General features: G+C 36.0%; 1 protein-coding gene and 1 non-coding gene across 3 annotated transcripts; both read left to right on the top strand.

The window, feature by feature from the left end:
* Positions 1-446: 446 nt before the first annotated feature.
* On the top strand, positions 447-13,782 carry LOC147393702 (P-loop nucleoside triphosphate hydrolases superfamily protein with CH (Calponin Homology) domain-containing protein). 2 transcript variants are annotated; one of them, XM_086455265.1, is made up of 22 exons: positions 447-653; positions 1,130-1,223; positions 1,351-1,732; positions 1,870-1,980; positions 3,146-3,425; positions 4,257-4,384; positions 4,493-4,576; positions 4,719-4,796; positions 4,887-4,979; positions 5,091-5,120; positions 7,408-7,749; positions 7,833-7,914; positions 8,004-8,099; positions 8,194-8,373; positions 9,325-9,431; positions 9,560-9,739; positions 9,966-10,129; positions 10,215-10,468; positions 10,565-10,728; positions 11,871-12,397; positions 13,277-13,377; positions 13,492-13,782. In XM_086455265.1, exons 3-22 carry the CDS (start codon positions 1,436-1,438, stop codon positions 13,551-13,553), a joined length of 3,360 nt encoding a protein of 1,119 aa, XP_086311391.1. In that variant the 5' UTR covers positions 447-653; positions 1,130-1,223; positions 1,351-1,435; the 3' UTR covers positions 13,554-13,782. The 2 variants fall into 2 exon arrangements, with proteins under 2 accessions (XP_086311391.1, XP_086311390.1); XM_086455264.1 differs by having other exon boundaries at positions 1,102-1,223.
* A 541-nt stretch (positions 13,783-14,323) lies between these two features.
* Positions 14,324-14,397, top strand: TRNAV-CAC (transfer RNA valine (anticodon CAC)). Its single transcript has one exon. It is a non-coding gene; the product is annotated as a tRNA-Val (tRNA).
* Positions 14,398-14,701: the final 304 nt, after the last annotated feature.

The raw sequence follows: 14,701 nt of genomic DNA, 5'->3' as shown, positions 1-14,701 counted from the left end.
ATTCATGATTTATCTGTGTAATTTGTGGGATATTACATGAACCCGAAAGATTTGGGTAAGATATGATGCTTGTTGCCTCGCCCCTGCTAATTAAGCATATGATTCGAAAATTATGTCATTTAAAAAAAAAAAAAACTCACTTAAAAGAAGAAAATATTGATTATTTTTGGCAAAATTTTTAAAGACGTATGGATTGCTGATTAGGTTGAATATGTTAAAATTTTATCTGAGATCGAAAATTTTACAAAAAATGGATTTTTGATAGAAAAATTCAAGAATGAAAGAAAAAGGCATTTAAGCCTACATTCAATGTGAATGTCTTAAATATTCAAGAAGCCCAAGGAGGGGTATTGTACATTTGAACTTTCTCTTTTTCAAAAAAAGAAAAAAATGGGAGGGTAATATTGTCTTTTCAAACCTGTTTTGAGAAAAGCTATTGCATTTGTCGTAGTTCTGAAAATTCGGAAGAAATTAGCGGTTTCAGGAGCAGAGGTGAGAGAGGATGGTTGGAGGAGATGGGATCTATTTGAACTCCGTCCCCTTTTGCCGCCATAATCTCTGCTCGATCCTTCCCTAAAAATTCCAATCTTTTACGATTCAAAATCCCTAATTTTATCTCTCCCTGTCTTTCTCTTTTTTGTTTTTCTCTGGAGGTTGGTACTTTTTCCTCTACATTTCAAACTGTTTCCCCCTTTTTTATGTTTTTGTTTTTTTTTGGAAAATGTAGCTCTTTTTTGTGCGGATCCGATCTGAAATACATGGATGTCTATCTATAATTTTGTTGGGGATGTTTGAAAATCGATCTACATTTTAAATTCCACGGTTTTGGGTTTCTTTTTTCGATTTAATTCGTACAAATTTAATTTTTATTTCCAAAAGTTCAAATCTTTTTACGAGTTCTGCTTTGGGGTTGAAATGTGCCTTATTTTGATGTAATTTCGTTTTGAATTTCGAAAATGTACCTTCTTTTTCAAAATTTGAGAGCTAAATTATAAATTTTCTGGAGTTTGCTTGGGTTTCAAAGTGTGTTTTTTACGTTTATAAACCATTTTAGATTTCTTTGGTTTTGGTTTCTTTGAATTTGATGTATTTATGTTGCAGTTTATTCCCATGGTGTCGAATTATTTAGAAGTAGCTCCAGGAGCTTGGAGAAGGAGGATTCTCAATTTCCTCGATTTTTTTGTGTGATTCTGAGGACTATTATTCTGCCTCGTGCGGTATAGGTATGTGGATTTATACGTTTTTTTTTTTTTTTTTTTCTTCTGATGGCTTTATGCTTTGAATTTTGTTCTTCTGTGGAATCTAGGGTACATTTATGATAATTATTGGATCATACTTTTGCCCCAATAGGTTATTGATGCTGCATTCCACATTGAGGAGATCTTTTTGGTGAACAAAAAGTGGTTTTTCTTCTTTGGAAGATCTCTGAAGTCTGATGCCTCGTTTTGGAGATCTTCTAATGAATTCCAAATCCGAATACCGTAAAATTGAAAATGGTGAAGCCCCAAGCTCAAATTCAGCTAGTATTGGGAACATTGTTGAATCGTTGCAAAATACGAATATTGAGGTTGAGGGTAAGCAGCGAGCAGAATTGGTTGAGTGGTTAAATGATATGGTTCCTTATTTAAGGCTTCAATTGGAAGCTTCTGAAGAGGAACTGAGAGCACGTTTGATTGACGGGACTGCAATTTGTAGTATTTTGAATAGGCTGAGTCCTGGATCTATAGATGAGGTTAGTTTGAATTCAGTTGACTTGATGTTCTATTGAATCCCGCTAGTAGTATGGATTTGAGAATTATTATTAATTTTTTATTTTCTTTTTTTTGGCATTCTTGGATTCTCATCTAATTCGATAATTTTCTTTCGTAGGATGGTATTTCAGACATTCCTTCCAAGCCATATTTGGGTTACGTCAAAAAGTTCCTCACAGCAATGGATGAAATGGGGTTGCCCAGGTTTGAATTGTCAGACATAGAGCAGGTACCCTAGCTGTTGTTTTTTTCCTCCCAAGTACTTTTGATTGTTATTTTTTTTGGTGAGGAACTATGTAAACAGAGATGTGACTAATCTTTTAGCGGGTAGGATGCAAGAATTGCAACAACATGGTCATGGATTTGAATGTGCGCTTTCCAATATATTTGGTTTCATATGATTGCATATGCACATTTTCACTCATCCATATGTATAAACATGCATACAATTATTAACCTACCAATTACTCCAAAAGACCGATCTATTGGAGAGGGAAAACTATGACTATAAGAGGGTCACGGGGCTTAATTGAGGTATGACATACCCAAGAGTGGAGGAAAATATACACTCAACACTCCTCTTCACCCATAAGGGTGGAATGAGTCGAATCTGTGACCCATACAAACCTAGCGCTCTGATACCATACAAACCAACCAACTACTCCAAAAGACCGATCTATTGGAGAGGGGAGAACTATGAATATAAGAAGGTCACATGGATTAACTGGGGTATGACATACCTGAGAGTGGAGGAAAATATACACTCAACACTCACCCTCACCCATAAATATGGAAAGAATCAAAATTGTGACCTATATGAACCTAGCATTCTGATACCATGTTAACCAACCAACTACTCCAAAAGACCGATCTATTGGAGAGGAGAACTATGAATATAATTGGGTCATGGGACTTCATTGGGGTATGACATGCCCGAGATTGGAGGAAAATATATGCTCAATAACAATATATACTGTTTTTAAACTCAAAGGGTATGAGGCGAGGTTTTGAGTGCTAAAACTCATGGTGTGTTACTTAAGCCTCACACTCCCAGATTATTTTGATAAAAATATATTCAATATAAAATATTATCTGATGCTTTGAAAGATTATTAGTTAAAAATAAGCATACGCATGATGCCTATGTGTCGAAGTGCACCATTATGCATGAGGAGTACGCCTCTCATGCAGATAATGTTGGAGGTGTACGGTTCATTAACAATGCATATACGTGTTATATGCACACAGGCATAATTCTAGTGGTATTATGCTGCAGAGTATCTTGTCCGTTATTTATTTGTGGTTTGTGCTCCATGTAGTCTTTAAGCTTTTCAACATCTCTTCTTCCCCCTCTTTTTTTCTCACACATTGTTAAATGGTATGTATATCGTGCAGGGATCCATGACGACAGTTTTGGAATGCCTTTGGGCACTTAAAGCACATTTTAACTCTAATTTGGGGGGAGATAATACTATTACAAGTTTAACTACTAAATCTGGAAACCAACCAAGGAAGAGATGGAAAGTCTCAGAAGTAGAACGTTTGGAGGGAATTGATGGTTCCCAAATGAATCTTTCTTCACATGGACAGAATTCTACATTATCTGGAGAAGAGAGACGGAAGAATTTATCAGACTCGAAATTTCAACGTGTTTTGCGAAGTCCCATTATGTCAGGTATGGCTGAGTTGTGGCTATTGTCAAAAAAGGAAGATAAAGTTATTTGAACCGAGGGAGTGAAGATTTCTTATCAGAATGCCAATTGTAGATGTATTAGTATGAGGTCTATTGCTATATGTTTCTCCGGTCGCATAACTGATAAAATATGTTTCTCTAGTCCCGTCTATGTGATTTAATGACCATTTCCATTTGGATAAGTTCTTTTATTAACCAACTGGTCAGAAGCAATTGATATTCATGATTTAAAAGTCGCTAGATACGTGTTTTCAACACTCACGGGTGCAGATCCATTTTTACCTGATGAGTGCTCATTACTTTCTCTTTCTCACTATATTTGGTTAAGTTGGACTCAACTTTCAAAACAGAACCTATTGTAGGATTGTAAGGAAATGACTACATGGTATGGGTTCCTTCTAGAAGATTTAGGTGAAGGGCACATTACTATATTTTACATCCATAGAGATTCTAAATAGTTTCGCAGGTCATATAGGGTTAGAAGTTTCAGAATAGGATCGTCAATTATTTGTAAATCACTTTTGATGGGGTTAGAAGTTTCAACATGAGCTAATTTTTCGCGAGGATGATTTCCTCACCATAGAGATCATCCTCACAAAAAAATCAGCCCATTCCAAAACTTCTAACCCATATGGGATGAAACACGTTGGCAAAATGTTTGGCCCTTGAACGGTCCCCAATTTATATATAAAAATTAAATGATGCCTAAAATGTCCTTAAATACAGCTGTTGTCTCTATCTCGTTCATTGAGTTCTGCATGCTATTTTATCATTCAAATAGTTGAAGCTTTTGATTATTTTTTTCCGTTGTAGAGCCATCGGCTGCATTGATTCATCATGTCGGACATAAGTTCCATGAGGTTTTTCAACTGAAACAAGGACGTTATGCTGATCTTCCTGCTGCAAAGATTTCAGAAATGATGAAATCAAATAGTTTAGATGTAATTTCCGGAAGTTTTTTTCTATGAATTGACCTCATAATTTGGCTTGATTTAGTTTTCCTAGATCTATCATTTGGATGTTTTTTTAATGGCTTTTCTTTCTTGCAGAATGCCCCAACTCAATCACTTTTGAGTGTTGTGAATGGGATTCTAGATGAAAGCATTGACCGGAAGAATGGTGAAATACCTCATGTATGTTAGAAAGACGGCACATGGATGTTATACTAAAGCATGCATGAATTAATTCTTCATCATAATTTTTTTCTTTCTTTGATCCAAAAGTTAGTTTAATTCTGGCATCTCTGATGAGAGAATTTACATTTTTTTTGCTCAGCGTGTTGCATGCCTATTGAGAAAAGTTGTGCAAGAGATTGAGCGTCGAATTTCAACTCAAGCAGAACATATAAGAACTGTAATGCACTTTTACCGAGTTTAATTCTTGTAAAAAAAACTTTTTTTTTAATTACCGTTTAGACATTTCTTAGTTCTTGTGCACGTACAGCAAAACAATCTGTATAAGGCTCGTGAAGAGAAATATCAGTCGAGACTCAGAGTGCTTGAAACCCTCGCAACTGGGACTAGTGAAGAGACTCAGGTACTTCTTCGGTAATTTCTAATCATCTATTTTGAATGGATAGGGTTATATAAATACTCTTCCCGGTATTCCTTCAATTGATTTGATAGTGCATCATTTTTCTTGTAACAGATTGTAATGAACAAGCTCCAGCAGATAAAGGTCCGTCAGTAATCTTTAAAATCAGCTTTTTGTTAAAAGAAATGCTTCCTGTTTGTTAGCTCTAATGTATTTTTTTCTTCTTCTTCGAAATACTTCATTTTCTTATTACAGAAAACTGTAATACGTTCCTCCAGGTGTTGTGATATAATGCATAAGGGAACAGTATAATATATATATATATATATACGCAGGGGCAGAGCCAGGGTTTTCTTGTAGTGGGGGCAAACTATGGTGAGTTGTATAGTTGAAGAACTTGAAGATGAATGGTTTTAGGGAGAAATTCAGAGGTTTTTGGTTAGAAGTTGAGGAAAAGGATATTTAGTTCATTTCCAATTATTATATGAGAAGGCCCGGTCAAGAGGCAATGTCATCAACAAAAAATTGAAGAGGTGGGGGGTGGCAAAAATTGAAGGGAGGTGAGGGAGTGGGGACAAATGGGGCATGTAATTAGTTGAAAATATAGGGGTGTCTCAAAGTTCTGCGGGGACAATTGCCCCCACCAGCTCCTTACTAGCTCCGCCCCTGTATATACATATGGTTGGGATGGGGGACAACTATTAGTTACAACTTTTTTTACACCACCGCCTGGATGTTGTCCATTTTTTCAATGCTTTCTACAAAATTGCTGGATGCCGTTGGATCTTGTAAAATGGATGTCATCTGAGCGATGTAAAAAAAGTTGTAACAAATAGTTGTCCCCCAATCCTAACCCATATATATATATATATATTATAGCCAGTTGCATAGCAATATCGCCAGTCATGGTAGAAATGAAATAGGCCCCTTTATATGTAGAAGGATTCATTAACAAACAACAAGAACTTCAAACAAACAAGAAGTTGGTTGAGGTGACCTAGCAAGAAACTAAAAAGAAGAATACAAGGAAAGTCCCCACTAGAACCAGGCCCTGACAATTATCTCCTATTAATGATTCCTGTAGTAACCAAGTTCGGATTCGGCAATTATCCGTCAGGGGTCAATTTGGTTTAATTCAATATAAATCCAGGAAAGTTTCAGTAAAATTCCAGGGATCATAAAATGATGTTTTTGGGTTTCTTACTGAAAATCCATCAACTTCTAACTCCCTTAAAACCTTATATTGTTCTTGAGATTTGGAGGTTGAAGCATATATAATCTTTAGGTTGAATGGCAAAAATTTCACCCTAGAGGTTGAAACGATGGTTTTGCGGGAAACATCAAGTTTGTAAAAAAGACCTATAAACCTTGAAATGAAAAAGAAGTAGAAGACAAACAGATAGAAAGAGCTCAGAATTGGGGAAGTTTTGAATAAAGTATAATTGAAATGAAGAGACTGAAAATAGTCTTCCAAGGTGATTGAATCAAGAGGTAACCCACCAAAATCTCTCCACAAGCTAACTCTAAGGAACATTTAGGTTAACCAAATCTAGTAAAGCTATCAAAATATTATTAATCAATCAAAGTCTTCTTACATATTCTCATAACCAACTATTTATCGGAAAAAAGACTCCTAAAACCTAACTTAAGGACAAAGAAACAAATCTTAACCATTCATCCAAAATAACATAAATATTTTCCTACTAATACCTAAAAGACCACCAAATTTTGTCACTTTGAATGCACCAAAACTTTCAATATATTTTTGACATCTAAAACATCAGAATTTGACCCAAAGCCACTATATAGTTGATGTAGACCTGTGAACGAGCTTTGTAATGCATCTGGAATCTTCCCAATCAGATCTATGAGTAAAAAGTTATGAAATAAGCTAGGCCTGATGGGATTTGAGAACATAGACCACTTGTCTCGCTATTTGTTTGTCAAGGCTTCATAAGACATGATATATGACCGTCGTATGAGAATTTTTTTTACTCCATTAACTCTTTTGTGAATGATTGGACACTTGGATCATGAGTAATTGGGATTTTATTCAAAGCGGCTGCCCAAACAAAAAATGCCACTTTAAATGGCAAAAGATTGGAGTCGTACAGGGCACCCCTTCACTATCACAAACTAATTGAACAATGATTTAACAGAATATTTACCATTTCAGCTCCTTTTCCGCACTCTCTTGTTCTCTAAACCAATAAAGAAAGAAGTTTTTGTGATAAGATGAATCACCCTGCCACAGTCCTCTACTTCCCAATTATTAAGGTGCCTTTTATTGCTAAGGTCCCAAAATTACGTATGAGATATAGGTGCATTTAAGATACAATTTGTTATGAAGCGACAGATATCTGATTTGCATTTAGTTGTTATTGATGTAATTTTATGTTCCCAACTTCATGGGTTATCTTGTTCATTGCAGACTGAAAAGATCAAAATGGAAGAGAGGAAGAAACTTGAGGAACAAGATGTGGTTAGATTGATGAAAGAGAAGGATCATGTCGATCTTGAAATATCAACTCTGAAGCAAGAATTAGAAGCAACCAAGAAAACCTATGAACAACATTGCCTGCAATTGGAAACACAATCTAAGGTAGCTCAGGTTGATTTAGAGGGGAAGTTAAGGGAACTTGAATCCCTCCTAAGGGAATCAAGGGAGAAGAAGCAGGAACTTGAGACATTTTCTGAATCAAAAGCTCAGAGTTGGAAGAGGAAAGAACTCAGCTACCAAAGTTTTGTAAATTTTCAATTCCAAGCGCTGCGGGTATGCCCTATCTAACCATGGTATTAGGTTTTCTTGGCATAATGTTTGAAGTGATATACGACTGAAACTTACGAACTATTCAGGAATTGAGGGTGTCTTCTGAGTCCATCAAACGGGAGGTTATCAGTACTCATAGGAGCTATTCAGAAGAATTTACTCACTTGGGTGGGATTTGTTATTCAAATGGTGGTGCATTACCATCTTTAACTTTCGGTTACATGTTCTCGTTTTTACGTTACTTTAACATTGTTCAGGTGAAAAGCTTAAAGGTTTAGCAGATGCAGCCGAAAATTATCATACGGTTCTTGCAGAAAACCGAAAGCTGTATAATGAGGTTCAAGACTTAAAAGGTGCAACTGCTTGGCACATAATTTTTTTTAATTCCTGGGTCTTAAATATTTGTCACTCCTTTGCTCATTTTGGATTTGTTTATTTTTTGGATAGGAAATATTAGAGTGTACTGTCGGATAAGGCCATTTCTTCCTGGACAAAATAAAAAACAGACAACCATAGAGTACATTGGTGAGAATGGGGAGTTGGTTGTTGCAAATCCCTCCAAACAAGGAAAAGAAAGTCATCGATTGTTCAAGTTCAACAAAGTTTTTGGTCCAGCAGCTTCTCAAGGTTTTAAACTTTATGACTGTTGATTTTTTAATTTATGCTTCTTAACATGGAACTAATAGCCTTCATATGCTTGCTAGTGAAGCATGAGAGCCATAAATTATGGACATGAATCCTCCAATCCTTATATGATTAAATCCATTTTTTACATGTGTTTGTGTCTTGCATGATCATCCTCTTTGTTAATTGTACATTTTGAAATGGATGTTGTACCCATGTTAGACTCATTTTGTATCATTTCCAAAATTACTGACTATTCCCCAAAAGATCAAGGCCATCATTACCAGCTTGTGGGGCACATATCTAGCATATCACGACAACCTCACCCAAGCTAGAGATGTCATCAACTAATTGGTAGGGCCGAGTTTCTTCAACTCAATGAGGGTGGTGCAAGTAGGAAAGTAATTATGCTAAAGAGAAAGGTATTTCTTGGTTATGTTATAGAATGGGATTATTTTGGCGTCTTGAGAAAACAGCATTATTCTAACTTTTGGGAGATTTGGTGGTCCTTGTATCAAGGTTTTGGGTAAAAGCATTGCTTCCCAACCATTTGAATGTTGGGGTCTCGTTCTCCCCTATTGCTTCTGAGGCTTCCATTATTGGAGTGAGACAAGCCCTCCAATCCTCCATTTTGAGGTTGAGGCTGTAGCTTAGGTCCCGCCTATCTGGTTCATGTCATGCTATTACAGTGAATAAAAATCTGAGATGGTGTTCATGAACCTTTACTGTTGGAATATAAGTTAAACAAAACTTGTAGATGTGTACAAAAAAGTTGCCTAGATTAGTTTCCCTTTTTTGAAATATTAGATTGGTGTGCATAGGTAGATACTTTTTGATGGTCTATACTTGAATCGAATAAATTTTTGTACTCACATTTTAGTTATACTTGATTGTGTTTCTTAGGGAAAAATGTGCTACCTTTTGCTCATAGTTAGCCTTATTCAATGTTGACAGAGGAGGTATTTTTGGACACCCAGCCATTAATTCGGTCTATTCTTGATGGATACAACGTTTGCATCTTTGCTTATGGTCAAACTGGTTCAGGAAAGACTTACACAATGGTATGGACCCTCTTTATGTTTCCTTTTTCATAGTAGTTCTGTTCTTGCTTGCTTGTGCTTTGTTCCACAATATGTATTTGATGATGACTTTGAATTTGAACCTTATGCAACTTAATTGTCTTTCACAGAGTGGGCCCAATGCATCATCTAAAGAGGACTGGGGGGTCAACTATCGAGCTCTAAATGATCTTTTCCAAATCTCTCAAAATAGGAGAAGCTCCTTTATATATGAAATTAGTGTTCAAATGGTTGAAATATACAACGAACAAGTTCGTGATTTGCTCTCAAGTGACGGTTTACAAAAAAAATATCCTTCCAATTGATTATTTATGTTTGTTCTCAGCTAGAAAGAAGTACTTATAGATGAGATATATTTATCCAAACACTTTTTTTTTTTTTTTGCTTAAACTCTGTAGATTCCTGTGTGCGTATAGTTTTCTTGACTATCATCTTAATCTGACGTGCTTGTGTTTCTTTTAAAATTTTGAAGACGGTGTTTCATTATCTTTCTTTGTTTTCTTTGACTTGCACACACTTGGGATTTGGACTGGTTCCCAACCCAATGGACTAGCTGTCCCTGATGCCAGCATTCACCCTGTTAACTCAACCACGGACGTCTTGGAATTAATGCAAATTGGACTAAATAACCGAGCTGTAGGTGCCACTGCCCTGAATGAAAGAAGTAGCCGGTCCCACAGGTTTTTCCCCCTGTTTAATAGTCATTATGTTGGTGTACAGATGAATTACTTCTTTGGGTTTGGTTTTCATAATATTTGTGTACAGTGTTCTCACGGTTCACGTTCGTGGCACGGACTTGGAGAATGGTGCTGCTTTGCGTGGTAGTCTTCATTTGGTTGATCTTGCTGGAAGTGAAAGAGTAGATCGTTCCGAGGCAACTGGAGATCGGCTTAGGGAAGCACAACATATAAACAAATCACTATCTGCACTTGGAGATGTTATCTTTGCTTTAGCTCAAAAGGGTCCTCATGTACCATACAGAAATAGCAAACTGACTCAAGTTCTTCAGAGCTCTCTAGGTACTCTCATCTGTTATTTAGTTCCGATTGTAATTACCTGCTTCAGATTGCTCTCTAGGAAGTTTATTTGATTTCCTTTCGTGGTTCATGCTTCAGGTGGTCAGGCGAAGACCCTCATGTTTGTACAACTTAATCCTGATGTGGATTCATACCTTGAGACTGTAAGTACCTTGAAATTTGCTGAAAGAGTATCTGGAGTTGAGTTAGGTGCTGCGCGGAGCAACAAAGAGGGCAGGGATGTCCGAGAATTAATGGACCAGGTCTGTTCTTTTCAATGCTACCTTTTTTTATTATTATTATGCTGTTATGGGTTTGGACATATTCTTTGCAAATGAATCAATGGAACTTAATTATTTTGAAGATCAAGCAAGTATGAAATAATACTAAAAATTACTAATACAAATAGGAATTTTATGGTTTATCAGGGGCCAGTGAGCATGACTATTGAAAATTTGAAAAACAATCAGATTTCTATGCTAAGTGATTTTTTCCCCCATGATTATTAAATTGAACTCAAAATTACGAATATGTAATTTTGTATTCTAAGTTTATTTACCACCAGATTGCAAGTAAATGAACTCAAAGTTACTATATATATGCATTTGTATTGCCTTAGAACACATCACATGAACCCATTCAGAATTATTCTTTGGATGATATATTAACACAACAGAACTCAGAATTGACTAGTTTAGCGACCAAAGCTTGACTCAATCTAGTGGATTTGATAATGTGCAATCATATAACATAATTTTTGTTGTATTCTCTTCCATGGAAAGTTTAATTACTCAATCAAGTCACTGTTAACTTACTAAACCACATGAACTTCTTGGGAACTTTTATCTGCATAATAGTTTTTTTTTTAAATCCTGACTTTGTAGGTTTGATGAAATCGTGAATTGATTTTGTGGACTTTGTAATGGAAAATGATCAATGAGATGGAATATCAATAAAGATTTCCAAAAGCCATCATTTTGGAGAAATTACCAATTCTAATTGAACAGACCCAAAATGATGCTACTGCATGGATTGGATTCTCTCCCATTTCATCCAAGCATTTTGTGGTTCTAAAATTCCAAAGAGATGCTCGGTCATCATTTGTCAGGATTCATTTGATATTTGATTGACTTGGACTATATTTTTCGATCACTCCTAGATGAACAATTACATGAGTTTGGCTTCTGTTGAACAGTTGAACTAAAACTATCCCTTTCCATGTCTTCAGATAACAGCCCGTAAGGGTCTTAAAATCACCAGGGAATTCTTTATTATTATTATTATTCTTTTTTGATTTTGACATAATTACGCCCTGTATTCTGTTCTGTGTAAAGTTAGATGTTTTATGACTATTTACTTCTTTGTTATCCATTTTGATACTCACTTGGTAATTTACATTATTTAGGTGGCTTCTCTCAAGGACACAATTGCAAAGAAAGATGAGGAGATTGAGAGATTACAACTTATGAAAGATCTCAGAACCGTGTCCCTCAATGCGAATGGTGAGAAGCGCGGAATAAGCTCATTAAGGTCTCCAAGTAGGCATTCTTTGGGTGGGACCTCACAACGAAGCCGTAGACTGTCTGGTGGGAAGGGCTCTGGGCTTATTGACAAAGCAGGTTCGGATCAGGACAATTGCTCGGAGTATAGTGACAAGCATTCTGAAACTGGTTCACATCAGTCTATGGACGACTTTCGGCACCAGAAGGACTTTTTCCGACAGTCAAAGCTAGCATCTGTAGTGGATGCAAGTCAGGGTCTTCCTACAGATGTTGAACTATTAGGGTTCGGTGATGCAGATTCTGAGGAGAGATTAAGTGATATATCTGATGGTGAACTTTCCATGGGAACTGAAACTGATGGCTCAATATGCAGTGTCGTTGAGTTCACGCTTTTCCCCGAAGGTTCAAAACCAGCTGAGACCACCGAGAAGTAAGTATTTTCCTTGAGGCTTTGGGTACTTGCTGGGTTTTTTTTATTATTTATTTTTGGTTTTATGAAACTTTTTGTATTTTCAGAACCTCCATGAATTGTAAAAGTAGCTTTTGCTTGGAAGTATACTTTTGGTCACTTTAGCTGCATTTGCAACAGGTTTTGAATTTGGGTGCTGTTTCTTCTCCCTTTATAACATGGCTAAGTGTGCTCTCTTTTTTTTTTTTTCCGTTTCTAATGAGAAAAATGTAGTTATATTATCTCATTATTTTCCTAAACTTTTTAAACAACCTGCATTATATTATTTACAATACCTCATGTGTATTGGTTCTCTTGGTTACATTTCCGAATGTTAAATTTCTCTGGCTATTTTTTATCTGAGATTGATGCACATTGTCACATTTGTAGATGAATACAAGGAGTGTGTTAGAATTCAAAACTTGAGCTCAACTATTACAGATGGTTAGATTGCATAAATTATGAAGTCGGTAACTACTAAAACACTTAAACAGGAAAAAAAAAAACATTCTAGATGGACGATTATCAAATTATATATATGCATAAAGTGTGTTCGCATTGCATTTATATGGAAATAATGGTTGTGTTGATTGTTTAAACAAATCAAGAATTACTAAATCAACTTATTCTGAAACTTCTAACCTCATGAAATCTGGAATTGTGATCCAACTTTGATCGTGTTCGAAGTTTCTGAATGTGCTGATCATATTGATGTGGGCCCGACAAGCTTGGGTAGGTAAAATAATACATGAACAAAACCATGTAAAAATATTATTTTCCATATGCATGTGTGTGTGTGTGTGTGTGTGTGTGTGTGTGACTTCATCTGATGTGCTAAAATTCCAAAACTATTGTTTATAGGCCAAAAGTAGCATCCAAAATTCCTCGACCAGCACTAAAGCAGGGGCAAACAACATTGACTCGACCATCATCGTTGAAGGACATTTCGAAGGTGTCAACAAGTAAGTATTCGTTAGATAAGTTATTTTTATTATGTCAATCTATGCCCATAATGCCTTTTTTTTAAAAGGTGGATTAGTCATCTCTTATAGTTTGCTACTAATTTCTCCTCCCAGGTTCCAAAAAACCAACTACTGGCAGCTCTTCTGCAGTCAAGTCCGGCAAACGTTGGCAGTAAAGCAGAAATCATTTTTATTGCAAACAGTCCTGTTTGTAACTCTTCTTTGACTTATTTTGCTTCACCATTTAGCTTGTATTTCTAACTATGTGGGGTTTCTCGCCTCTCTAGCTTAATTTTTTTGCTCTCTACGACATGGCATCATTGTATTAGTGGAAGATAATCAACAACTATTACAAGTCTGTAATATATGATCTTTTTTTTTATAAAAAAACTTTGACTTCTGTAACTTGCGAGTGTGAGCTTGTCTTATTCATCGTGAATATTGCTAGTCAGATCAAGCAAGTCTTACCCAAACCAAACATTTCAAAGCATATTGGATTGCGAATGCCTTTTGATTCATTCAAGAGTAAATGTACATGATTTTGGAGTGGCAAATCTACACTATTAAAACATCCTCGAAGAAAGGAATTCTTTCATCAAAGGCTTCTGGGCATAATTTGAAACTTGACTTTGGTCTTCTATGAGTAATTACATTTTTATAAAATGACCAAAATACCCTTATCTTCAACCTCTTGCCAGTGAGCCTTTATTTTCAACATCTGTATGACAGAAATGTTTACCCTTGACCGTTAAAAGACCCAATATATGGTGTCTATAAATTTCCTTATAGGTGTTCAAAGATTCAAATTGAGATTCATTAGAGTTCCATATGAGAAAACATGCTTAAGCTAGGCTCCACACCTATGATATTATCAGCCGGTTTGTCAATGTGAATTTTAAAATTTTTTCCTGAAATATAGATACTAAATGCAAAAGTCTAACATGACGTCTGGGTGGTGTAGTTGGTTATCACGCTAGTCTCACACACTAGAGGTCCCCGGTTCGAACCCGGGCTCAGACAAATGGAACTCATTTATCAACCTTTTTGGATTTCAATCAACGTTTGATATAGTACAAATTTTCTAGCTATATACACTCTAAAATTGCGATACATCTTTGGAGAATTCCTACGATATCCATCCATCTCAGCGGTACGTTTGATATGCTCTCTAAAATTCGATTTGTGGCTAACATGTTTGAGCATCTCCTACAACTCTTTAAAGTTTAGGTGGAAAATCCGTCTCCAAGAGCCTCTTTAAACGTAAATGTTAAAATAAAGAGGGAATTTCTCCTCTTTACATGGAGAAAGTCTTCAAGATTAGTTA

This window comes from Akebia trifoliata, chromosome 10 (genome assembly GCF_017979445.1).
Source record: "Akebia trifoliata isolate Shusen 1 chromosome 10, ASM1797944v1, whole genome shotgun sequence".
In the NCBI taxonomy this organism is placed as follows: Eukaryota; Viridiplantae; Streptophyta; class Magnoliopsida; order Ranunculales; family Lardizabalaceae; genus Akebia; species Akebia trifoliata.
Note: the sequence above shows the minus strand (reverse complement) of the source record. Positions and strands in the feature narration are given on the sequence as shown.

Coding starts and splice junctions, on each gene's coding strand:
- LOC147393702 (XM_086455265.1), top strand. CDS start 1,436: ATGCCTCGTTTTGGAGATCTTCTAATGAATTCCAAATCCGAATACCGT. Junction 1,981..3,145: donor AATTGTCAGACATAGAGCAG/GTACCCTAGCTG, acceptor TATATCGTGCAG/GGATCCATGACGACAGTTTT. Junction 13,378..13,491: donor CATTTCGAAGGTGTCAACAA/GTAAGTATTCGT, acceptor TTCTCCTCCCAG/GTTCCAAAAAACCAACTACT.